Genomic DNA, 22,100 nt, shown 5'->3' with positions numbered 1-22,100 from the left:
TTGCCTCTTACATCTCTTTTTGTATCTGCTGCTAGAAAGAGTTAACTCTGAGTTCAAGTCACAGACATCAAGGCCAACCTCTATGAGTTTTGCCTCATTTTACAGCCTCTGTTTGTGGGACACATGCTCATACAGGTGCATATGTGTATTTAAATGCCTTTTGTTGCAGGAAAGTTTAAGGGGCAAATGAAGAGAAATGAAAGTGTCATTGTAAGATTTGCTTTTGAATAGTAGACACAGCCGACCCGACACTTACATGTATTTTCTAATGTATTTTTTTTTCTTTTTCCTTGAAAACATCTTATAAACAGCACCCAGTCCTGTGTTTGACATTGATGCTGTTTCCATCAGTCCAACCAGCGTGGTCCTGACCTGGAAAAACAATGACACAGCAGCTTCTGAGTACACATATTCAGTAAAGAATGAGAGGGACAACGAATGGAGGATGATTGTAACAAATGAAACAGAGTGTACCATCACAGGCTTAAGTCCAGGAAGTTCATATAAATTCTCCATCACTCCGGGAATAGGCAATGCGACGTTGGGAACTCCCGTGTCCAAAACTGTCACAACAGGTGAGCTCTCTGGCTCCCAGGGATGATGACGGACTGTTTCTTCTCATTCTGTCTCCTAGACCCCTGTCCATTCAGGTTGCCAGTTGTGATAAGATGGGTGTGCATTTGCTAGAGTAGGAGAACAGGGTCTGTGTTCTGTCAAGCCCAGGAGTTCAGCTGGCCAGACCTTTCAGTATTAAGCTTCTGCATGTTTTGGGGAGTTTTAACTATTTCTACCTGTTTTGTTTAAAAAAAAAAAAAAATTTTTTTTTTTTTTGTATTATTGGTTCATGCCTACTGTTTTGCCAAGACTTAAGGAGTGGAGACTGCTTTAGAAGTATGTTTTGATGATGTCAATAATTATTAGCCTTTAAAGATATGAGGCAGTAGAATGCACTTTTGACCCATCATACATAAATGGAGTATAATTTCCCATTCTTCAGGTTGGACATGATGTAGAATCACACTGGTTTTGTAGTGATATATGTACATAGGTTAATAATGCCTGATCCTTTCTACTATCCTTCCTTCCCTTTCCCCTCCCTTCACTCTCCTCTACCTAATGTAAAGTAAGTCTATTCTTCCCCAGTGCCCCACCCTTATTGTGCATTAGCATCTGCATATGAGAGAAAACACTTGGCCTTTGAGTTTTTGGGGTTGGCTTATGTTGCTTAGCATGATATTCTCCAGTTCGATTCATTTACCTGCAAATTATGGAATTTTGTATCCTCAGGAAATCAATGCTGTATTTCTATTCCTAGGAGTTTCTTTTGTGTGGGAGAGTTTGGTATGCATTGTAGAAAACGTGTGTTTCAAATGTCAGAAGAGCCTGATGACATTTAGACTTTAAATAATATCAGGCAGGTTAGATTATGGTGTAGTTTAGATACCAGTACTGTAAGGCTCCTGTTATAACTGGAAACTTAATTTTTTTTCTTTTTTATCTTTTAAGGTAAGAAGGGAAAAAAGGCCCTTTGTTGGTTTTCTGGATGTTGAGGCTGGTGTGTGATTCATTGGGTGGTGAAGGTCGTAGAAACCCGGCCTTTGGGTCCCACAACTTGAAGTCAGCTAGATCTAGTATAATATCCTACACGGAATGGCAAATATCAAACCAGTGGCTTTCAGCATTTTTGTTTTTAAAGCTGGGAAACCATTTTATTAAACAAAATCTTGCCCAGAAACCGCATATGTTAAAATAAAACAAAACCGGAGAAAGGAGCCACAGGGATGGGTGTCCCAGGTACCTTCACAAAAATATCCTGGAGCTTCTCAGAGCACAATAGTAGGGGGAAAACAAGCCCACATTACAGGTTTTCTTTGTTGCCTTGTAAAAGACAGAGGGAAAGGAGAGCAGAGGATCAGTAGAGGAGATGAATAAGAGAAAAGCATGTAGAAGGATGGAGAAGGAGAGATGGAAGGTGGCAGGAAGCACCTGGGTATTCTGAATACTCAGGGGCACTGAGTATTCTGCTGTCAGTGCAGAGCTCATCAGCTGCTGTGGATCTAGCACCTACCGTGTGCAGAGCTGTCCTTAATTGATTAGCTTGTCCTCATAGTAGCCCAAAGAGCTACATCTGGAAAAACTAAAATGTGGAGAAGTTAAGTTTCTTCCAAGATACCAGAGTTTGAACATCAGGTGATGGAATTGGAGCCCAGGGAACCTGTCTGCAGTCCACTGTGGTACCACGACGCACGTAATAGGCAGCCAGAGTCCTTAAGCTGAGTGGTTTACTAGTGTTACATTTCTTAATACTAGTAGTGCAAAAGAGTGCTGGGGGTGTAGCTCAGTGGTAGAGCTCTTGCCTAGCATGAGTGGGGCCCAGGTTACATCCCTAGCACACACCACACAAACACACACACGTACGCACCTGAGTGACCTGGTTTAGAAATCTTAGAAATCTTTGCATGAGAGATATTTAAGGTGAGGAAGGAAATTAGAGAGCAAACCACCTTGCTGCAGGGCTGGAGAGGGCCAGTGTCTCTATGTTGAGCCGCCTGCAGACCTCTGGCCAAGTGTTTTCCTCTATGTGCAATATTGCCTGTGAGTTTATGGGTTCTACTTTCCCCACTGCTACCAATAATTTGTGTTCTTGAGCAAGCCACCCTGCCTCTCTGGGTCTTTTTTTCATCTCAAAAGTGGAGTAGATGTCATGTTAGAGGCAATGGTTTGATTTATGTCACTGTCAGCCACTAAGGTAGTGGAAGGAAGGACGAGGGTATGGTGTACATAGATAGACTTTTGGACAATCCCCTCAGGGGTTAGAATACAGGATGTGCTCCTTAACCTAAGTGCCTTGGTACTATAAAATGATGCTATGTGCCTTATCTTGAATTGAGACCATTAGACTTAGGAAATAATAATTTTATTTGAACCTTTATTGTTAGTGTCTAAAACAAACATAATTAAATGCTGCTGTTTAAAGGGACATTTTAAAAAAGAATTTCCAATCCTCATTGGGGTTAGTGTTGAGGGATTGTACAGATCCTAGACAATTTTGGTCTTAAGGTTTATTCTTCCTTCTTTCTATATAATGTCCTTTTACCTCTCCTGTGAAATGATGAATATGTGCTGGATCCTGGTATAAATAAAGTATTTTAGTGGGTCACATCGAAACGTCAGTGACTTAATGAAAGATGATTGCAGATATCTTGGTCCAGTAATGTCCACTGTGTGTTTTTAAAATAGAGCCTCGTCCAGTGTCTGGGCTTCGTGCTACCTTCATGGGTGTGACGCTGCTTGCTCTTACCTGGATCAAGGACAACGGTACTGAGTCTTACCAGATTCTCCTTGAAACCAGTGGAAGTCAGACAGAGATGACCAGAGACTTGGCAATCAATATTTCCGTCCTGAAGCCGGGGTTTCCGCTTCATCCAGAATCAAACGAGACACAAGGAGACACCCTGGGTATGGAAAGTGACTGGGGGAAGTTGTGAAAGTGTGCCTCCTAGTTTTGTCTTTCAGCAATGTTTTATTTAAAAAACATTATTCTTATATTGGTAGAGGGTTTCAGGGTTTGTAGAGGGCTTTCCCACCACACTTTAGTTTGATCCAATTTCTTTATGAAGGAGGAAAGAGTGTTCTATTTTACAGGTGAATTGGGGTTCAGAAAGCAGTGGGTCTTCAAACTTCTGGACTCTGCCATCCAGGAAAGGAGGCGGACCTCTTAGCTTTTTATTTTTCACTGGAACAAGTAAGAGGTGGATTAACCCAAGTAGAGCCAGAACTATAAAGTTGGTGTTAGGATTCTCTACTGCAAGTGATAGACAGAAACCAGACTTTGGAGAGTGATTTATGGTGCGTGTGTGTTTCCCCACCTCAGGCAGCAAGGCCTTAAAGAAAGGGGGGGGGGGCATTTCTCCTCTCTTCTTCCTTCTGTTTGGCAGCTTCTTGTCAGAGGGGCCCCTTCCACACGCTCAGGGAGTAGTGGCCACCAGGCCTCCCTGTTTCGTACCCTGCATCTCCCCTACCCACTGCGGTCCAGGGAGGCATTCCCCGAGTGGGCTTTGGTTAGCAAAATCTGAATCATGGACCGTCTCTGGAAGATCATGTTGGGATGGGAGAAGAAAAATGTCCGAAAGAAGGGAGAGCGGTCCAAAATAGCGAACTTGAGAGAGAAGCACAAAATATCTGGGGTGTTACTAGAATAACAGTGCAAAGTAAAATATCAGGGCCTTTTTAAGAGACCATATCTCTCTTTAGGGGAGGAAGGGAGCAGATATTTATGGAGTACCAAGTGTGGGCATGGTCAGATGTGTCATCTTTTGGGGGGTGGGGACACTGAAAGAAGTTGGGGATGTGTTTCTCTTGTGGTCAATGTCTTTGCTTTCTGCACTTAAAACAGATGCCAGCAACACAGGAAAGGAGGTGAGCACACACCAGCCGTGCAGCAGCCCCCTGGGCCCCGTGACTGCATACTGCCGTGTATCTGCAGACCCATCCTCTGGCCAGGAGTCCCAACACATTGACGTCCTGCTTATTGGGTTGAAGTCCAACACTCAGTACAAGGCCACTGTTTATTCTCAAGCAGCAGATGGCACAAAAGGACAGCCCCAGCTCATCGAGTTCAGGACAAGTATGTCGGGTTTTGTGTAATGATTTTAACCAGGGTTTCCCAGCACAGAGTTTTATCTCCTGTGATTATGGATCTGAGTTATCTGTGGCTTATCAATGAGTTCTGTGGTCAGGGGGAGTTTTCTGGGAGAGATTTTGGGCAGCACAGATCTGTGGGGTGTCTCCTTTTGTCTGTGGCTGTAGTACGCCTTTCATGAGGCTCAGGAGAGCACCCCGAGCAGCTGCTGTGTGCAGGCTGTGGCCCCGTCTCACGTGTCTTTCCGGTCTCTGCTTGTTAGTTCAAGAGACAAACTGCAGTCATGTTTTTTTCTCTTATAAATAGAAAATCGTTGCCTAATTTTCCCCACTGTTAGATGAGGAAATGAGTTTCCCTTTTTGGCTTGTCCTTGGAATTCATGCTGATCTTTCTGTGGAAACGCTTGTTGATGAGCACATTGCTGCTCCCTAGCTGTGATCCATCAGCACTTCTGCTCTATCAATTGACCAGTGCTCGGTGGCTTTTGGGGTCAGTGCTGATGAAGGGGTAAAGAAATACACAGTTCCTACCCTCAGGGGAGCTCCCAGTGCAGATGGGGAGTTGAGACAAACCTTCATGGAGAAGAAGGTGATGGGGCTCAGGGACAAAGGCTGCAACATCACAGTTCCTGGGGCCTTGGTGGCAGGACCTGTGAACAGGCCCACAGAACTGAGGGACTGAGGGTGGAGGTTGGCGGAGTAAGGACAGGAAGCACACTGGCACCCAGGAAGCTCTGGGAGAGTTGGGCCATACCAGGTCCAGTGACCTCCTCAGGATTTAAAGTCTCTGGAAGGAGAGAATGTTGTATCTGCTTGCTGGGTGGCTGTGTGGGGAGAAGGAGCCACTGTCCCCCAGCTTCCATGTGAGTGACAAGCAGTCCCTCCCACCAGGGATGTTGGGGTTTGATGGAAGGAATGCTTACTGCACAGGTAACACGTGGGCACCGACCCCTGGATCTGCCCAGGGAGTGCTGTGGCTATTGGAGGTGGGAGCTGATTTTCACTTCCGTTCCCGAGGGAAGACCTCTTCTGTAGGGAGGATCTGAAGTCCCTTTGGAGGGAGAATAGGACTTGGATAGAGAGAAGGGAGAGCAGGACACTTCAGTGAGGAAATGTCCTGAGTGAAAGAGCAAGTGACAGACCCCAGGGATGAAGGTAGAGGGCTGAGGGCGGTGGAGGGGAGATGAATGGGGGTTAATGGGGGACTGTAACTCTCCTTTCCAGGCCCATCTGGGGAGCTTTGAATTTATGTGTGCGTGTGTGTGTGTGTGTGTGTGAGTGTGTGTGTATGATATGATGCAGTCAGACACAATACCTTTTATTTATTTATTTATTTTTATGGGGGTGCTGAGGATCGAACCTAGTGTCTTGCATGTGCTAGGTGAGTGCTCTACTGCTGAGCCACAACCCCAGCCCCTGAATTTTGTTTTTTTTAAAAATACATACTTACAAAGTCTCCCCTGGGCTCACAGAGGCCCCTCTCCCTAAGGAGTGACCAGATAGGTGGGTGTTTAGAAGAATGGTAACTAGTGGAGCTCAGAGCATTGAGAGTCCTGGGTGGGAAGCTTGGCTGGGAAGAAAGATCAGGAGCCCATGTCCTGGTTGATGAAGGCTGGAGGTGGGATGAAGGGTGTGGGAAAAGGAGGGGACTCAGTGACACTCAAGGACCCTGGTTCACTCCACAGTGCCTGATTTAATTCCTAGGGAAATGTTGCAGGTGTTCTTGGAGATTTTGAGAATCATCTCTGTCTCCTTTAGAGACTGAAAAGGGGAGGAGGCTGGAAATGCCTAGCCGGTCTGTATTACATGCAGGGCTTGGCAATTCGGGGAAGAAGTGAGTGCTAGTCATGTGTCAGGGATGGCAGGCTCTCCCGGTGCCCTGTTGAAGGGGTCACATGGGTATGTCTTCTTTCCTTCTCTCCAGGTGATGCTACTGTGTGGGTGGGGAGGGAAGGATGTGGCCATAGGAGTAGCCATTTGGCTTCAGAGGGCCCTCGGTGGCCCAGCGGGATGGCAGGTGGAGGCTTCTGGGTAGGGAGGGTGGGGAGGACTCCAGAGGGACAGGCTGCTCCACGGGTGCCATTCACTTGAGAAGCTTGTGTGAGAAGGTGAGTGGTGCCGAAATCTGGCCTGGGGGCCTCTCACCAAGCCAGGCACTCCCAGCAGGGTCTGCTCAGAGGAAGGTTCCTTTGCCCGATTTACTAAAAGGGGCTGTTATGGTTTGGATGTGAGGTGTCCCGCAAAAGCTCACGTGTGAGATAATGTGAGAGGGTTCAGAGGGGACATGATTGGGTTGTGAGAGCCTTAACCCAATCAGCGAATTAATCACCTGATGGGATTAATGGAGTTGTAACACCTGTTGCTGGAGGAGGTGGGGCATTGGGGCCGTGGCTTTGGGGTCTGTATTTGTATCTGGAAGTAGAGATCTCTCTCTCTCTGCGTCCTGATCATCATGTGAGCTGCTTCCCTCCACCACACTCTTCTGCCATGTTCTGCCTCACCTCGAGCCCCGAGGAATGGAGCCTGCTGTCTGTGAACTGAGACCTCTGAAACCGTGAGCCCTCAAATAAACTTTCCTCCTCTACAGTTGTTCTGGTCGGGTCCTGTTAGTCACAGCAGCAAAAAAAGCTGATTGAAACCGGTCCATGTTGATTAAGGTGGGCTTTGGGTTCCTTCTTTTTAAAGAGGTTTGAGCAAAAGTGATTGTGTCTTAGTTGGTGTTCCACATATGTACATATCATGGTTTGTGTAAAAGTTCCTTAGGGCTTGATAAATCGTAATCACAGTAGCTATACCCCACTCTGTGCTATGTATAAGTGTGTGTGTGTGTTTGCATTTTACATTTTAGTCAGTTTGGGCTGCTGTAACCAGTTACCACAGACTTGGGATAGCTGTTGATTTCCCACAGTCCTGTAAGCTGGAAGTTGGAGATTGGGGCACAAGCATAGTTGGTTTCTGGTTGCGGGCCCTGTGCTGGGTTGTGGATCCTGGGTCCTCACACGCAGAAGGGGTAAGACAGGGCCTCTTTTGTGACAGCACTAATCCCACCCACAAGCCTCCATCCCCATGACCTGATTACCTTCCTGCCTACCGTCCTACCTCCTGTACCATTGCCTCATCAGTTAGGATTTCAACATATGTGGGGGACATAGGACTCAGTCCCTTGCGACACATGCACACACACGCCTGGCATTCTTCAAGTGACTAGTTAGGTGGGGCAGGGTTAAGGAAACCAGAGGGGTTTGAGGTGCCCCACATAAGCCCATGGCAGGGATACATCTTGAAGGCAAGGGGAGGAGATGGTTTTTCTAGATCCCAGGGAGCACTGAGCCAGGGGAGGGCACAGAGGTGCCAGGACATGGGACCCAGCGCGGATGGAGGAAGGACCCCGACTGCTCTCCTGCAACCTGCCCTCAGCAGCCCGACATGTCATTCACTGTGGAACCTGCTCACAGGCCATGTGGTAGGGCCCCCAGTGATGCTCAGCCCTCCATGGCACACAGCAGAAAAGAGGAAAGAGGATGGTCTGGGAGGTTGGGGTGGGAAGTGACCGTGACGAGTGTGTTCTTGAATTACTTTTCTTTTTTTCCAGTACTGAGGACCAAACTCAGGGACGTTCTACCACTGAACTGCATCCCCAGCCCTTCTTTAAAATTTTGACACAGGGCCTTGTCAAGTTGCTTAGACTGGCCTTGAACTTACAATCCTCTTGCCTCAGCCTCCTGAGCGGTTTGACAGGAGGGCCCCACCGTGCCTGGCTTCTCTTGTTCTCTTTGCTTGAGGTTAGGGTTGTTATCTCCATTTTATAGATGAGCAAATTGAGCTGAGATGATTTTTCTAAGGTCTGCCTGGCTATTAAAGCTCAGCCAGACTTGATCAGATGTCCCTCAAGCCTGAGCCTGTGGTCTTTATTTGTTCATGTCGAGTGCAGTGTTCGCTCCAGGATGGATATACTTGAGGACTTTCCTGGGTCACCTGGGCACCAAGTGGGGGGTTGGCATCAGAAGAATCCATGTTATTGTTTGATCAGGAGCCTGTCATTTCTCTGAAGGTTGATTCACAAAAAATAACAAAGAGCATCTGTGCAGGGCCAGGTGGATTCTTCTCCCACCGGTGATGCCTGACTTTTCCAGGACCCGCGTGTGTTTCCAGTCCTGGCAGGGGTAGCATAGAGGAGGAGCCATTCCTGCCGGTGTTTAGGCCCCGTGACATGCTTCGTGGTGGCCCTCTCCCTTTCCCCACTCTGGCTTGGCAATCCGATTAATTTTCACTTCTCTGTGTCTTAACAGATTCTAATCAGGTTTCTGACCTCAAAGCGGTGAACGTCAGTGCCACAAGCATCACCCTGACCTGGAAAGCCATCTATAATGGGTCATCCTCTGCTTACTCCTACAAGATACAAGTGGCCGGGGAGGCCAGTTTCCTCAATTTCACTGTCAGGGAGACTCATGCCATGGTCTCGGGACTCAACTCGAGTACCTTGTACAACATCACGGTGTGGCCTTTCCTGGGGAACACCGAGGGCACGCCAGGCTTTCTCCAAGTGTATACCCGTGAGTTCACCCATTGCTCATTTAATTTTTTAAAATATATATGTTTTTAGTTTAAAAGACCTTCATTTTATTTATTTATTTTTATGTGGTGCTTGAGGATCAAACCCAGGGCCTCACAGATGCAAGATGCACACTCTACCACTGAGCCACAACCATAGCTCTTAACTGACCTTTCTTGCATCCTGCTATGTGCCAGGACCAGCTCTAAGACAAAGAAGCTCTGTTCTTGCTCTGAAGGAGTCCCCAGAGCAGCCTGTGGACCCACAGGGACTCTTCCCTTCTTTGGCCTGTGTGATGATAATGTAATCACCGGTTGCCCCTAGCACACACTGAGCTTCTTGTGACATTCTTTCCTTGTGCTATCTCATTGAATGCTCACAACAACCCTGTGATGTGGTTGTCATTAGCCTTATCTTATGGATGAAGAGGGCAAGACTGAGAGGTGACGTAGGCAGGTGTCACACCTGCTAAGTGACAGAGGGGAGATTAGACCTCTGGTCTGTCTCCATTCCAACCTGTGCAGGTAGTGACAATTCTAGCATGGTAGAGACCTAGCTGCTTCTAGAGCCAGGCAGCCTGAGCACCAGCCATCACCTCCACATTCCAGCTATAACAAGGATGCCCAGCAGAGCCTAGAGCTTCACCCTTGAGGACTTTACTTGCTGCCAGAAGTCCCACAGTACTTCTGTTCACATCAGATTGGCTGGAGCTTAGTCACATGGCTCCATTTGGCTGCAAAGGAGGCTGGGAAATGTAGTCTTTATTCCCTATACTCATGTACCTAGCTGAAAATCTGGGAGTATGTGACAAAGGAAGTGGAGGTGGGGTGGAGATGTATTTTGCAGACTCTGCTCTGTAAACAGAGGTCCTTCCTAAGAGGCTTAGTAACACATTCAACAGAAAGCAGGCAGCAGTGACCAGTTATCCATGTTCCTGGGGGCTCTAGCCTCCTCTAGTTTCCTGGGAATGGCTTTGTATAATGTAAGCACACAGCATCTGCCCCCGTGTGGCCCGGTGTCTGCTCCATGGCGAGAAACACGGGTGTCCGTGGGCCGGTGCTGTAGTTGATGGGCCAGAGAGCGCAGACGAGAGCTCAGGTGTCCTGTGTGCTTTCCATCTCAGGGTCTATACTTTGTGAGAGTTGCTCACCCCTGTTTTCGGGGTGCAGATTCTTCATCTAATCATTCTCTGTCTTCCCACAGCCCCTGGTCCAGTGTCCGACTTTCGAGTGACAAATGTCGGGGTCAGGGAAATTGGCTTAGCCTGGAGCAGCGATGACTCACAGTCCTTTAGGATTCTTACTGTGCAGGAAAAAACTGGAGAACTTAAAAATGACATAGCCACCAACCAAAGTATTACCATTGGTAACTTGTCCCCTGGAACCAGTTATCGTTTTGAAATATTTCCACAAGGACCGAATGGGACTGAAGGGACACCCCGAACAGTTGACAGTAGAACTGGTAAGCAAGTGGGCTGTGCTTTCTGTCAGTGAGGCTTCTCAAAGGAAAGTTGTATGATTTATAGATGTCACGTTTTCCACGTGTTGCTTTTCTTTTTATTAAGGAAAAAACCTTTAAAAACTTTTTCATGACACTTTTGCATATCATGATTTAAAAAACAGGCAAATGAAAAAAATATGCATGTAACCTATCTGGTGATTCAGTTGAGGTCATTTTATGCATGTGGTTTTGTAACCTGTCTTAGCCCACTTAACAGTTTGTTATCAGTATTTTCCCCTGTCAATGTGAGTGTTTCTACAAGATATTTTTGACACCTATCTTGTATTCCATTGTCTAAATGTTGGGACTAGTAGGTAGTAATGGTTGATGGGTGTGTGTTTTTGTAACTACAGTTTTACTGGAACACAACCATGCTCATTTGTGTACTGTCTATACCTTCTTTCATGCTAGGAGTGAGTAGCAATGACAGAGAATTTATGGCTTATAAAGCCTAAATACTTATGTTCTGATCCTGGCTGAGAAAGTTTTCTGACCCCTGATCTAGAACAGTGTGGTCCAGGAAGCGCTAACAGTGTTTTAGTCAGCTTTTTTCTTTTTTTTTGCTGCTGTGACCAAAAGACCTGACAAGAACAAGCAGAAAAGTTTATCTGGGGCTCATGGTTTCAGAGGTCTCAGTCCATAGATGACCAACTCCATTCTTTGGGGCCCGAGGTGAGGCGGAACATCATGGCGGAAGGGTGAGGGTGAGGAAGGCGGCCCGGGATGTCACAACATGGAAGTAGAGCGAGACGACACTCAGCTCTCAAAATATAAACCTCAGAGACACACCCCTGGGACCCACCTCCTCCAGCTACTCCCTCCCTTCACACTCTCACCACCCAATTGATCCATATCAGGGATTGACACACTGATTGGGTTAAGACTGTCACAACCCCATCATGTCACCTCTAAACTTTCTTGTCTCACGCATGAGCTTTTGAGAGACACCACATATCTAACCGTAACAAATGGCCCCCTGTTTTCTTTCAGGGGCTCTGTGAAGTATCATCACCACCATCATCATCATCATCATCATTGTACTAAAATCTTTTTTTGACTTTCCCACTCATTCTCTCAAGAGTATATAGTGGAAATTTCCAGATACTATGTGAAATGGGATGTCATTTTCATTCTGATGGCCAGTGGGATGCATGCTCTGCATTCTTATGTTTTAAAAAATTCCTTATTTTAATTTCTAATACAGTAAATATTGGTAAATATAACCTATATAAAAAAAGTTCTCTGAGATTCTTAATAACTTTTAAGAAGGGAAAGGGGTCTGGAGACCAACAGGTTTTAAGAGCTGTGGTCTAGATGTGTTTGTTGTAAGTCAACTACTACCCTGTGTTCAGGCACCTCGACTGTTTATGATGTTTCAGAAAGAACTTTGTGACACGGTTATGTTAGTTCTATAAAGATAATTGATATTGATGAAACAATTTCTTGAAAATAGTTTAAATAAATCATTGAATTATTCTTAGGTTGATTGGAGAAACTTTTGGGAATTCCTTGCTCATTATTATTATTACTATTATTTATTTGTTCTTTATAGATATGCATGACAGTAGAGTATCTTTTGACATATTATACATACATGGAATTTCATATATGAACATAGAAAACTTATGTCCAATTCATTCTATTATCTTTCCTATTCCCACCTCCCCTCCCTTCCTTTCATTCCCCTTTGTCTAATCCAATGAACTTCTGTTCTCCCCATCCCCCACCTTATTGTGTGTTGGCATCCGCATACCAGAGAGAACATGTGGCCTTTGGTTTTTGGGGATTGGCTTATTTCACTTAGCATCATAGTCTCCAGTTCCGTCCATTTACCAGCAAATGCCGTATTTCATTCTTCTTTATGGCTGAGTAATATTCCAGCTCATAGGAATACCACATTTTCTTTATCCATTCATCTATTGAATGGCATCTAGGTTGGTTCCATAGTTTAACTACAGTGAATTGAGCTGCTATAAACATTGATGTGACTGTGTCCCTGTAGTATGCTGATTTAAAATTCTTTGAGTATAAACTGAGGAATGGGTAACGAGGTCAAATGGTGGTTCCATTCCAGGTTTTCTGAGGAATTTCCATCCTAATTTCCATAGTGGCTCACCAATTTGCAGTCCCACCAGCAATGTATGAGTGAACCTTTTTACCCACACTCTTGCTATAAAGTTAATTTTTGTTGTTTTTAAAGTTTGGCATAAATTTTTTCAGAAAGCATGGAAAACATACAGTACTCCTCTATCTTTGACTGCAAGATATTAAGACACTTTATATCAAAGGCAAGAAAAATAATGAGTTGGAGTCTTTGAGACACACAGGTCCTTCTGGCTGGAGAGGTGTCTTCCACCCTCTTGGGTTGGTTAAGTGGTGCTGGTTATGGCAAAGTATTACTAGTCTGCTTCCAAAATACTGGAACAGGTAAAATCTGTCCCTCAGGCAAAATTCGGTAGCTCACCTTTTAGGTGAGACTGTTGAGATGGTGGTTCAGTCTTATTCTGAACATTGGTAAGAAGATCATCTCTGAGAACCCTTGATATACTGTGTGACTCGCTAATACCGAGTTACTGTAATAATCATGTGATGTAGTGGGAGTCTGCGGAGTGCTGGGTTCTCCATGCTGTATTTAAAATCTTCAACTTGGTGGGATAGGTTCTGTTATCTCTGTTTGATAGAACAGGAAATGGGGGGCTCTGTGAGTTTTAGTAAATGGCCCAGAGTGACAAAACGACACATGGAGACCAGGGGTTTGACCACCGTGTGGACTGACAGGGACATGGTGCAGCCCAGCAGTATAGTATCCACCAGGAGAAGATGTCTTTCATGGCAGCTTGAAGCTGGGTCCTGTAGAAGGGAAATCAAGAAGGCTCGCAGGGAGGCCCTAGAAGCCTAGGGTTACCTGTCCATTGTTGAGTAGCCTTCACTGTTATTGAGAAAAACCAGTTTAACAGCAGGAACAGCAATTTTGAAGAAGGAAAATAAATTCCATGTGACCCAGCAATTCCACTTGTAGGTATACATCCACGGGAATTGAAAGCAGGGTGTGGAACAGTTCCTTGCACACCAGTGTTCACAGTGGTGTATGCACAATTGCCAACAGGTAGCTGCAACCCAGGGTCCATCAGCAGGTGAGTGGATGGACAAAACATGGCTTCTCCATGCAGCAGAATATCTTGAGCCATAAAAAGGAGTGGAGTTCTGATAACGTACAGCATGGGTGGAGGTTGGAAATGTTGTGCTTGGTAGGATGAATGCTGTGGGATTCCACCACATGATGTGCCTAGGTAGGCAGGCTCGTGGAGACAGAGGGTAGAACAGGGGTTACGGGGGCTTGGGAGTTATTGTTCAGTACACACAGAGCTTGTGTTGGGATGATGAAAATGTCTGGGGTGTGATAGTGATTACACCAGAAAGGGAATGTGTTTAAAGCCACTGAGTGGTACAATAACAGACGGTTATGACGACTCCTGACCTGATCAAATTCTGTTTCTCTCTGGGTCTAGACTTTATTTACATCATCACAGTTATTATGCAGATGATTTTATTTTGTATTTGAATTTGTGTTTTACTCAGCGGACACCATTATGTCCTCATAGTTATCATGGCCCACAGCTCCCCCTCCCACCCTTATCAGAATATTTAGGTTATTTCTGTTTTTTTTTGTGTATGTTTATAGAAAAAAGCTGCTTTGCATAGTCTTTTGTCTGTGGGTCCCTTTGACATCAGGAAATTGGGGGTAGGGAAACAAGGCTTTGCACACTGCTCCCTTTAGGAGGACCCATTTAAAATATTAATTATTTTTGGAGCAAATAGTACATACGTGTATTACTGTTATAGTGGAAATGTTCCCCTTTCTTGTCCCCCAACCACCCAATTCTTGTCCCTGGAGGTGACCTTGATGACTGGGTAGAGAGGAGGCTTTTGAAAGCGAGGGCAGAGAAGACGCCCTGCTTACATTGTTATTTCCGGGCTGCAAGTTTGCATTCACTTTGTACGTGGTCAGGTATGGAGCGGTCCAAGTCCAGGCTCGCACTGACTTCTCTCTGGACTCCCAGCTCTGTGGTGGGAGCACTCCTGGGCTTTCTTCCCTTCCTCCCCCAACTTAGTAATAAGTCAACTCCCCTTTTCAGTTTTCAGTGTTCCAGGCTCTGTCACAATAAAGCATTTTTTATTTTGAGGGAATGACTTAAAACAAACAAGCTCTCTATTGAGGTGTGATGTACAAACCAAAAAGTGCACACACATCCTCGGTACATAGTTTGATACATTTTCACGAACCAAACACATGGGAGTACCAGCTCAGATGAAAGAACCAAAACACGATTTCCACTTCAGAAAACCCCTGGAAGGGGTCATTTTTCAACAAAAATCAAAAGACCCGAGAACTGGTAATATGAACTGGTAAGTTCATCCAAGTCACGGAGGAGCCTGGATTCTTGAAAGAACTTGGTGTATTTCTTTCTCCAGTTTTGGAGTTTGCCCTCTGTGAGCTTGTTGAAGAGTTTGATGACAGAAGAGCAGGTTTTTTTGGTTGGATGCATCGAAAGGAAGCACGTTGTCACGATGGTTGTGTTTTCCTTTCTTTCCTCTGATTAGACACTAGTGCGGTGTTTGACATCCGTGTGGTCCGTGTCACCACCACCGAGATGCAGCTGGAGTGGCAGAACACAGATGGTGCAGCTGAGTACACCTACCGTTTGGTTGTCTGGTCTGAGAACTACATCAGGGAACAGAACATCTCGGGGAAAGCCGTCACGCTGCGGGACCTCAACCCGGGCACCTTATACAACATCTCAGTCTCTCTAGATGCTGTCCAGGGGCACCCCAGCTCCATTGTCCAGTACACACGTAAGTCTCTTAGGATGCCCTTTTAGGTGAGATTCTCCCTGCCTGTCACTTGGGGGCAGCACTGGTTGGATGATGGGATAAGGGTCCATTGTGTTTCTGGGATCCAGGGTGACCTTGAAGTGGCTTCAGTGGAAAATCTCAGCTTTGGCAAAGGTTCTGCTGTTCTCGTCGGGCAGCACCTGGTGTGGAATTGTCTTTGTTTATTTTTTGTGATCCTGAGGATGGAACCCACGTTCTAGGCAAGCACTGAGCTACATCCCTCGCTCCTTTTATTTTGAGACAGGGCCCCTTTAAATTGCTCAGACTGACCTGGAACTTGAAGTCCTCCTGCATCGGTCACTGGGATTACAGGTGTATACCACCTTACCTGGCTTTCGAAACAAAGCGATCTACTCCATGGGAGTGGAGGACATAACTGTTCTACTCATTCCTTGGGAACACAGACTGGAGGAGAGTCACCTGGTCACACTGCTATTGGAAAATCCTGCTTGGATGAGGAGCTTTGCTTGTAGGGAGGGAGATGTTTTGCTAACATTCAAACCAAATAGACAGTAGCAACGTTAGTTTATAATATACCTTCAGTATATTTCCCCCTTTTCATCAGTCAGATTTGAAAAACAGACTGGAAATCAGACCTTAAAAATACATTTCAGATACACCTTGAGGTATTAGAAGAAGTCTGAAAAACTTTAACTCTTTTCAGATTTGACCTGTATAATTATTTCCTGAGTGTCTTTTTGGTAAAGTCTTCTGTCCTTTGAGCCAACACATATTAGCTTTTATTCATTCTTCTGAAGGAAACGGGGCTGTTTTTGCATATGGTAAGTAAAATAGTCCTGGAATTCAAATTAGTCTGTGCTTTTCTTTAAATCTTTTTTTTTTTTTTTTTTTTTTTTTTTTAAATCAAGGGCCAAGCAATGTGTCCAACATGACAATAGAGACCACCAGCACAGCGGCGACCCTGCACTGGTGGAACCAGGACGCGGCCTCTTCCACATACTCCTACCGCCTTCTGATTGAGAAGGCTGATAATTCCAGCAACACGACTCAAGTGGTCAGGACGGACGTTGGGGTCACTAATGCCACAGTCGGGGACCTGATGCCTGGCTCACATTATAGAGTGGAGATCTTTGCACAGGTGGGGAATGACACTGAGTCGCTGCCATTCCTGGAGTCATTCTGTACAGGTGAGCAGCCCCAGTGCCTCTCGGTCCTCTGCCTGTGTGGTGCTGACCATGTCCTCACGTCGTCCTCCCTGGCCGGTGGTTTCTTAGGTCCCAGGTGGTGTGCAGTAGTAGGTGGCTGGCTGAGACATCCTGTTGTCCTGGTGCCCTTCAGTCAGCAGATGTTTACTGCGCGCTTGTTGGGTGCCAGATTTTATTTATTTTATTCTGGCTGGGAAGACAAATAATAAAGATAAATGAGTAAATTGTTAGGTGATCACTACTGCTAAGGAGAGGAGGAAAACACAGAGAAGGGCAACATGGGGTGTTTATCTAGGGTGTCCAGGCAAGGCTCAATGAAAAGGCAATTTTGAGCAGAGATCCCAAAGAAGGGAAGGAGCCAGCCTGTGGCTGTCAGAGTGTCCAAGCATTACACATGAAGGAGCAGTCGTGCAAAGGCCCTAGTGCCGGGTTTCTGTTCGCGATTAAAAGGCTCAGGGGTCACTCCAGTTGAACTGGGCTGTGCAAAATAACCACACAAGAGACACAAATACCTTTGTCTTTGGGGTCGCTGTGACGGCTCCTCTGACCTTAAGGGTCCACAGGAAGAGAGAGAGAGAGAGAGAGAGCACACGCTGACCCCTTTTATTGAGGAGAAGCTATTCAAATGAGGCAAGGGGTCAGGTTTCAGGGGCTGAGTCCATCTTCATGATGTCCACTGTCAGCAGGTTGACTGACACCTGGGTAGGCCACACCCGAGGGCATAGTAAGAGAAGGGGACCCACACAGGCACTTCCATGGAAGATTCTATCCTAAACAGGGCAAGGGGTTAGATTACAAAGGAACAGGTGAGGATAGCTTCACCCATGGGGCTGTAATAAGATACACCCATGGATGAGACACCGACCCTCGGACCCAAGAAGGGTGGGGAAAGCTCTGCCACATTTCTGCGACTGAGCGCCTCAGCACCCAGCTGGGGAGTGTGACTCAGTCACATGTAAGGTTGGTCTCCCACACCGGAGGCTAGAGGGAGCCTCTGTGCTGGAGGAAGAGCAGGAGGCCAGTGGCGGGAGTGAACCACGGGAGCTAGAGGTGACTGGCCGGGGCATGGACCACATCCTTGGTAGTTCCTGGCCTGGTTTTTCCATTGAAAAAGATGAAGAGGATACTGCTCAACATTTTCTCCCTTCTTGATTTTTACCCATCTCACAACTCAGAAGGTGGGATGGAGAAGAGCCCGTGCTGAGCCGGGGTGTGTTGAGAGAGCATCCAGGAAAGGCGCTGAGGTGGTTTTGATGAGTGCTCCTGCTCTCTGTTGATGGTGGCGCATTGTCACCTCTCTACCCTGGACCCTCACATTCTCAGCTCCCTTAGCTCCTGCAGCCTCTCTTCCTTAGACCACATCATTCAAGTGGGTTCAGGTTCCGAGGTGGGAATCTCATGGGACCACGGCTCCCCTGTGTGTTGGAGCAGGACCTTTGGCCTCTGACCTTTCCCATGGGGTGGCTACAAAACCTGCAGCTTTGAGTCACCCCTGCCAACTTGGGCTGCATCCCAACTGGTCTAGTCTCTGATCTTCGGCATCTGGGTGGCTTCCACTGCTGATGCCTGTCGTAGCTATAATTATTGCAGCCTGTAGCAAGAGAAAAAATTCACATGCCTATTTATGGGGATGGAACAAGAGCTGTTGAAGTGGGCGCACTGGGTGGGTTACTTTTCAGGCCTCAGGGTGAGGGGGGGATGTGGGAGCCACACAAGTGACTGGTGAGAGCTTTCCCTGCTCTAGAATTCTGTGGCATGAGTGATAACAGCCTCCTCCAGTATGTGGGCACAGTTTCCCATTGACATCAACTTGATGTTTCCGTTGGTGAAACTGCTGGTCTTCAGACAGAGACACATAATACTGCATTTTTCAAGGCAAAGACACTGATGCCATTGGGCCTGGATCCCTCAGCATGCTGTGTGGATAGGAAGTGCCCTGAGCATGCATTTAGAAAACCTGGGATCTAGTTTTGGCTGTGCTGATCCCCAGCTGTGTCTTGTTCTGCAGATGACTCACCTGGCTAAGCTGCAGCTGATTTATCTGCAAAACGGAACAGTATGTACCTTACTTTGCCCCTAAAGAGTTGTCAAGAGGGCCCCACGTGGGGTGTTGCAGGTGAAGAGCTTGCTACCACTCACAGTATGGGACTTGCCAGGGAGTCCACTTGCCTTCCCACTTGCTCAGAGACTGACACCCAGTGTTTCCTCTGACCCTAGAAAGTTCTGCAGTGGAGGCTCAGAGCAGGTGGGGGCTGATCCAAGGCTGCACTATCTTGTATTGCCCAATTCAGGTCAGGCCTGTCTGCTCATCATGGCTGGGCCAGTATCCTTCTGCTCCCCATGTCTGCATGTTTGCAAAAGCAAAAGTTCCAGAATCTCACAAAGCACTGTGCTTGCTTTGCAGAGCCTGCTCCATTGGCCTCCTTCCACTGTGAAGTGATCCCCAAAGAGCCAGCCTTGGTTCTGAAATGGGCCTGCCCCCCTGGCACCAATGAAGGCTTCATGCTAGAGGTCAGCAGTGGAGCCTGGGACAACGTGACATACCTGGAGAGCTGCACCTCAGAGAACGGCACTGAGTACAGGAAAGAAGTCACGTATTTGAATTTCTCTACCTCGTACAACTTCAGCATCACCACCCTGTCTTGTGGAAAGAAGGCACTCGCCACCCAGAACACCTGTGTCACTGGCATCACAGGTGGGCTGCATGGCAGGAGGGAGGTCATGCCTGGACAGGTGGACCCAGTGGCTTTGCAAATGTAGCCTAGAAATCTATTTTTTAAGTTTCTCCCCAAATGTTTATTTTAATTTTTTTGTTATAAAAAATTATTTAATTATTTATAAATCATTTATTTATTTATATTTACTTGGTGCTGGGGATTAAACCCAGTGCCACACATGTGCTAGGCAAGCACTCTACCACTGAGCCACAACCCCAGCCCCCATATACTTATTTTTATTGGCATCTACTGGTATCCCATTCTGTAGAAATTCGTCTAGAAGAGCAGAATAAGAGGGTCTCATTTTTTACATCCTAGGAGGTTCTCTTGCTTTGTAGACTAGCATATTGCCACATTTTCTTTTAAGTAGGGAGTTCTCTTCCTGCATTGAAAAGGCATTTCTATAGCTGGATGTGGTGGCGCACACCTGTAATCCCAGTGGTTTGGGAGACTGAGGCAGGCAGATCTTAAGTTCAGAGCCAGCCTCAGCAAAAGTGAGGTGCTAAGCAACTCAGTGAGACCCTGTCTCTCAAATACAAAATAGGGCTGGGGATGTGGCTCAGTGGTCGCATGCCCCTGAGTTCAATCCCTGGTACCAAAAAAGGAAAAAAAAAAAAAGACATTTCTATAGAAATCCTCACAAAGTAGACACATATGATAAAACTCATGCACCCAGCTGAACACGCGTGAAGAGCACTCGGCCAATCTCATTTTATTTACTCCCCGCCCCCCACCTTTCCCATGTAGGATGACTTTTAAACCAGTTCTGATGGTTGTGTACTTTTAATTGTAAATATTTCAGTAGGTATTACTTCAAGTCAGGGACACCCGTCTTCTTTCTTTCAGACATAGCTACAATAATATTACTTAAAAATGGAACAAGACCTTTAAAAAATCATTATTAGATATTCAGTCAAGATTCATATTTCCCTGGAGTCCGCGTTAACAAGCTCTGGAGCTGCCGGGGGAAGCAGACACTTCCTATGCAGGGGATCCTCCTCAGTAATCTTTTCAGGCCTGGTCTTTGCTGCATATGTGTGTGTTTGTGCTTGGGAAAAACCAGGTTCTATGAATTTGTGCTCCATTGCTTCTGATCTTCGTTTCCCTGTGTCTTTGCCAGAGTTATGTCTTTGAATGACCTGGTAGGGATCCATCTTACTTTGTGCTTTTTGACTTTTGGATATATGTTCTTTAGGACATAAGAATGTTCCTAACAATCTAAAGAATTAGTGCTTGCATAGTAAGGGGTGGGGGAAAAGCCTCTTACTTCAGAGAGCTGCCTTGGAAAGTGGTTGAGGAATTGTATGGACAGGGCCTTGATTTAGGCAGACCTGGGTTGGATTCCAAGTTCTGCCGTTTATCAGTTGTGTGAGCTCAGAAAAACTATTTAACCTCTCTGGGCCTTGTTTTTCTTAGTTGTAAAAGGGGAAATAATACTTATTTTCTAGGACTGTTGTACAAATTAGATGAAGTAATGTGTGCCAGAGACCACTTTAGAGTTGCCATGTGTGGCTGCTTAGGTTGTGCACTACACAATTCCTGGGGACACCATTTAGGAAGACTGAGTGCAGTGTGGGGGGGTGCTCTTTGAAGTTATGTCGTACACAACTGCATGGGACCCTGGGTCACACCCCTTTGGGTTTCTGCATCACTCTAGAACATAATAGAAGCAATGAACATTTTGTTTGCTTTTTCATATTTCTGTTTTTTGATATTTCAGTGTGTATAAACTACTAAAGATCAGAAACCATGTTGGATTCAGCGTTTCCAGGACAAAGCACAGTGCTTGTATGGAGCCCAGGAAAGCAGCAGAATTAGTTGTTGAGGCTGAACAGCGTGGGTCGGGGTTGGATAATGACCATACATCATTTAGTCCAGTGATTCTCTCACTCTAATTCACAGCTTCCTTTTTGCAGATGAATTTTTATATATAAATGTAGCGTGTGTCACATGAAAGTGGAGCTGCATTTTCTCTGAGTTTGGAGCTGTTGGAAGGTGGGGTGGATCCAGGAGAGCCAGGGTGATAGTCTTTGCCAGGATTCGCTGTTTGTTACTGTGTGCCAGGGTTGGGGGGGATGGTGGTGGTACACTTAAGGGACACTGTGGTAGATAAGGTCGGCAGGGACCCTGCTGAGTTCAGGATTCAGATAGAGAATGAGAGGGAAGGATTTCCAGGTTTAGTAGTAGGGGAGCTGGCATGCTGTGCCAGTCTGAGGGCAGAGAGCTGGGGACCCTCTCTGGCCAGCTGAAAGGCAGAGCTAATGGAAGGTGTGGGTGTCTGTTTGGAAACCACTGTTGGAACAGTTGACATACGTGGGAGTAGCACCTCCAAGTGGTCACTGCTGTCCGTTACATGAGAGGTTTCCCAAGCATGTAGCACAGAGCCGCCCCTTCACTAGAATGGGCTCCTCATTATCATTCATGGGAGCCTCACTATCATTCAGAATTTTCTAGGAGCCATGTCAAAAATGTAAAAAGGAAGAGCTAAAACCAATAACTCTTAATTTAACTTTTATATTAAAAATATCTTGCTGGATATGGTTGCACATGCCTGTAATCCCAGTGGCTCGGGAGTCTGAGGCAGGAGGATTGCAGGTTCAAAGTCGGCCTCAGCAATTTAGCGAGGCTGTA

General features: G+C 46.2%; 1 protein-coding gene across 2 annotated transcripts in view; it reads left to right on the top strand.

Moving 5' to 3' along the window:
• The window catches only part of Ptprj (protein tyrosine phosphatase receptor type J), a 212,251-nt gene that overhangs the window by 165,036 nt on the left and 25,115 nt on the right, over positions 1–22,100 (top strand). For both annotated transcript variants that reach the window (XM_071616164.1, XM_071616163.1), the window contains 8 exons: positions 312–575; positions 3,241–3,459; positions 4,397–4,627; positions 8,931–9,194; positions 10,397–10,654; positions 15,296–15,547; positions 16,456–16,734; positions 19,157–19,447. In XM_071616164.1, the coding sequence (XP_071472265.1) occupies positions 312–575; positions 3,241–3,459; positions 4,397–4,627; positions 8,931–9,194; positions 10,397–10,654; positions 15,296–15,547; positions 16,456–16,734; positions 19,157–19,447 (2,058 nt within the window). The remainder of the gene's footprint in view (positions 1–311; positions 576–3,240; positions 3,460–4,396; positions 4,628–8,930; positions 9,195–10,396; positions 10,655–15,295; positions 15,548–16,455; positions 16,735–19,156; positions 19,448–22,100) is intronic.

This window comes from Marmota flaviventris, chromosome 9 (genome assembly GCF_047511675.1).
Source record: "Marmota flaviventris isolate mMarFla1 chromosome 9, mMarFla1.hap1, whole genome shotgun sequence".
In the NCBI taxonomy this organism is placed as follows: domain Eukaryota; kingdom Metazoa; phylum Chordata; class Mammalia; order Rodentia; family Sciuridae; genus Marmota; species Marmota flaviventris.
This window is presented reverse-complemented; position numbering and strand designations above follow the sequence as displayed.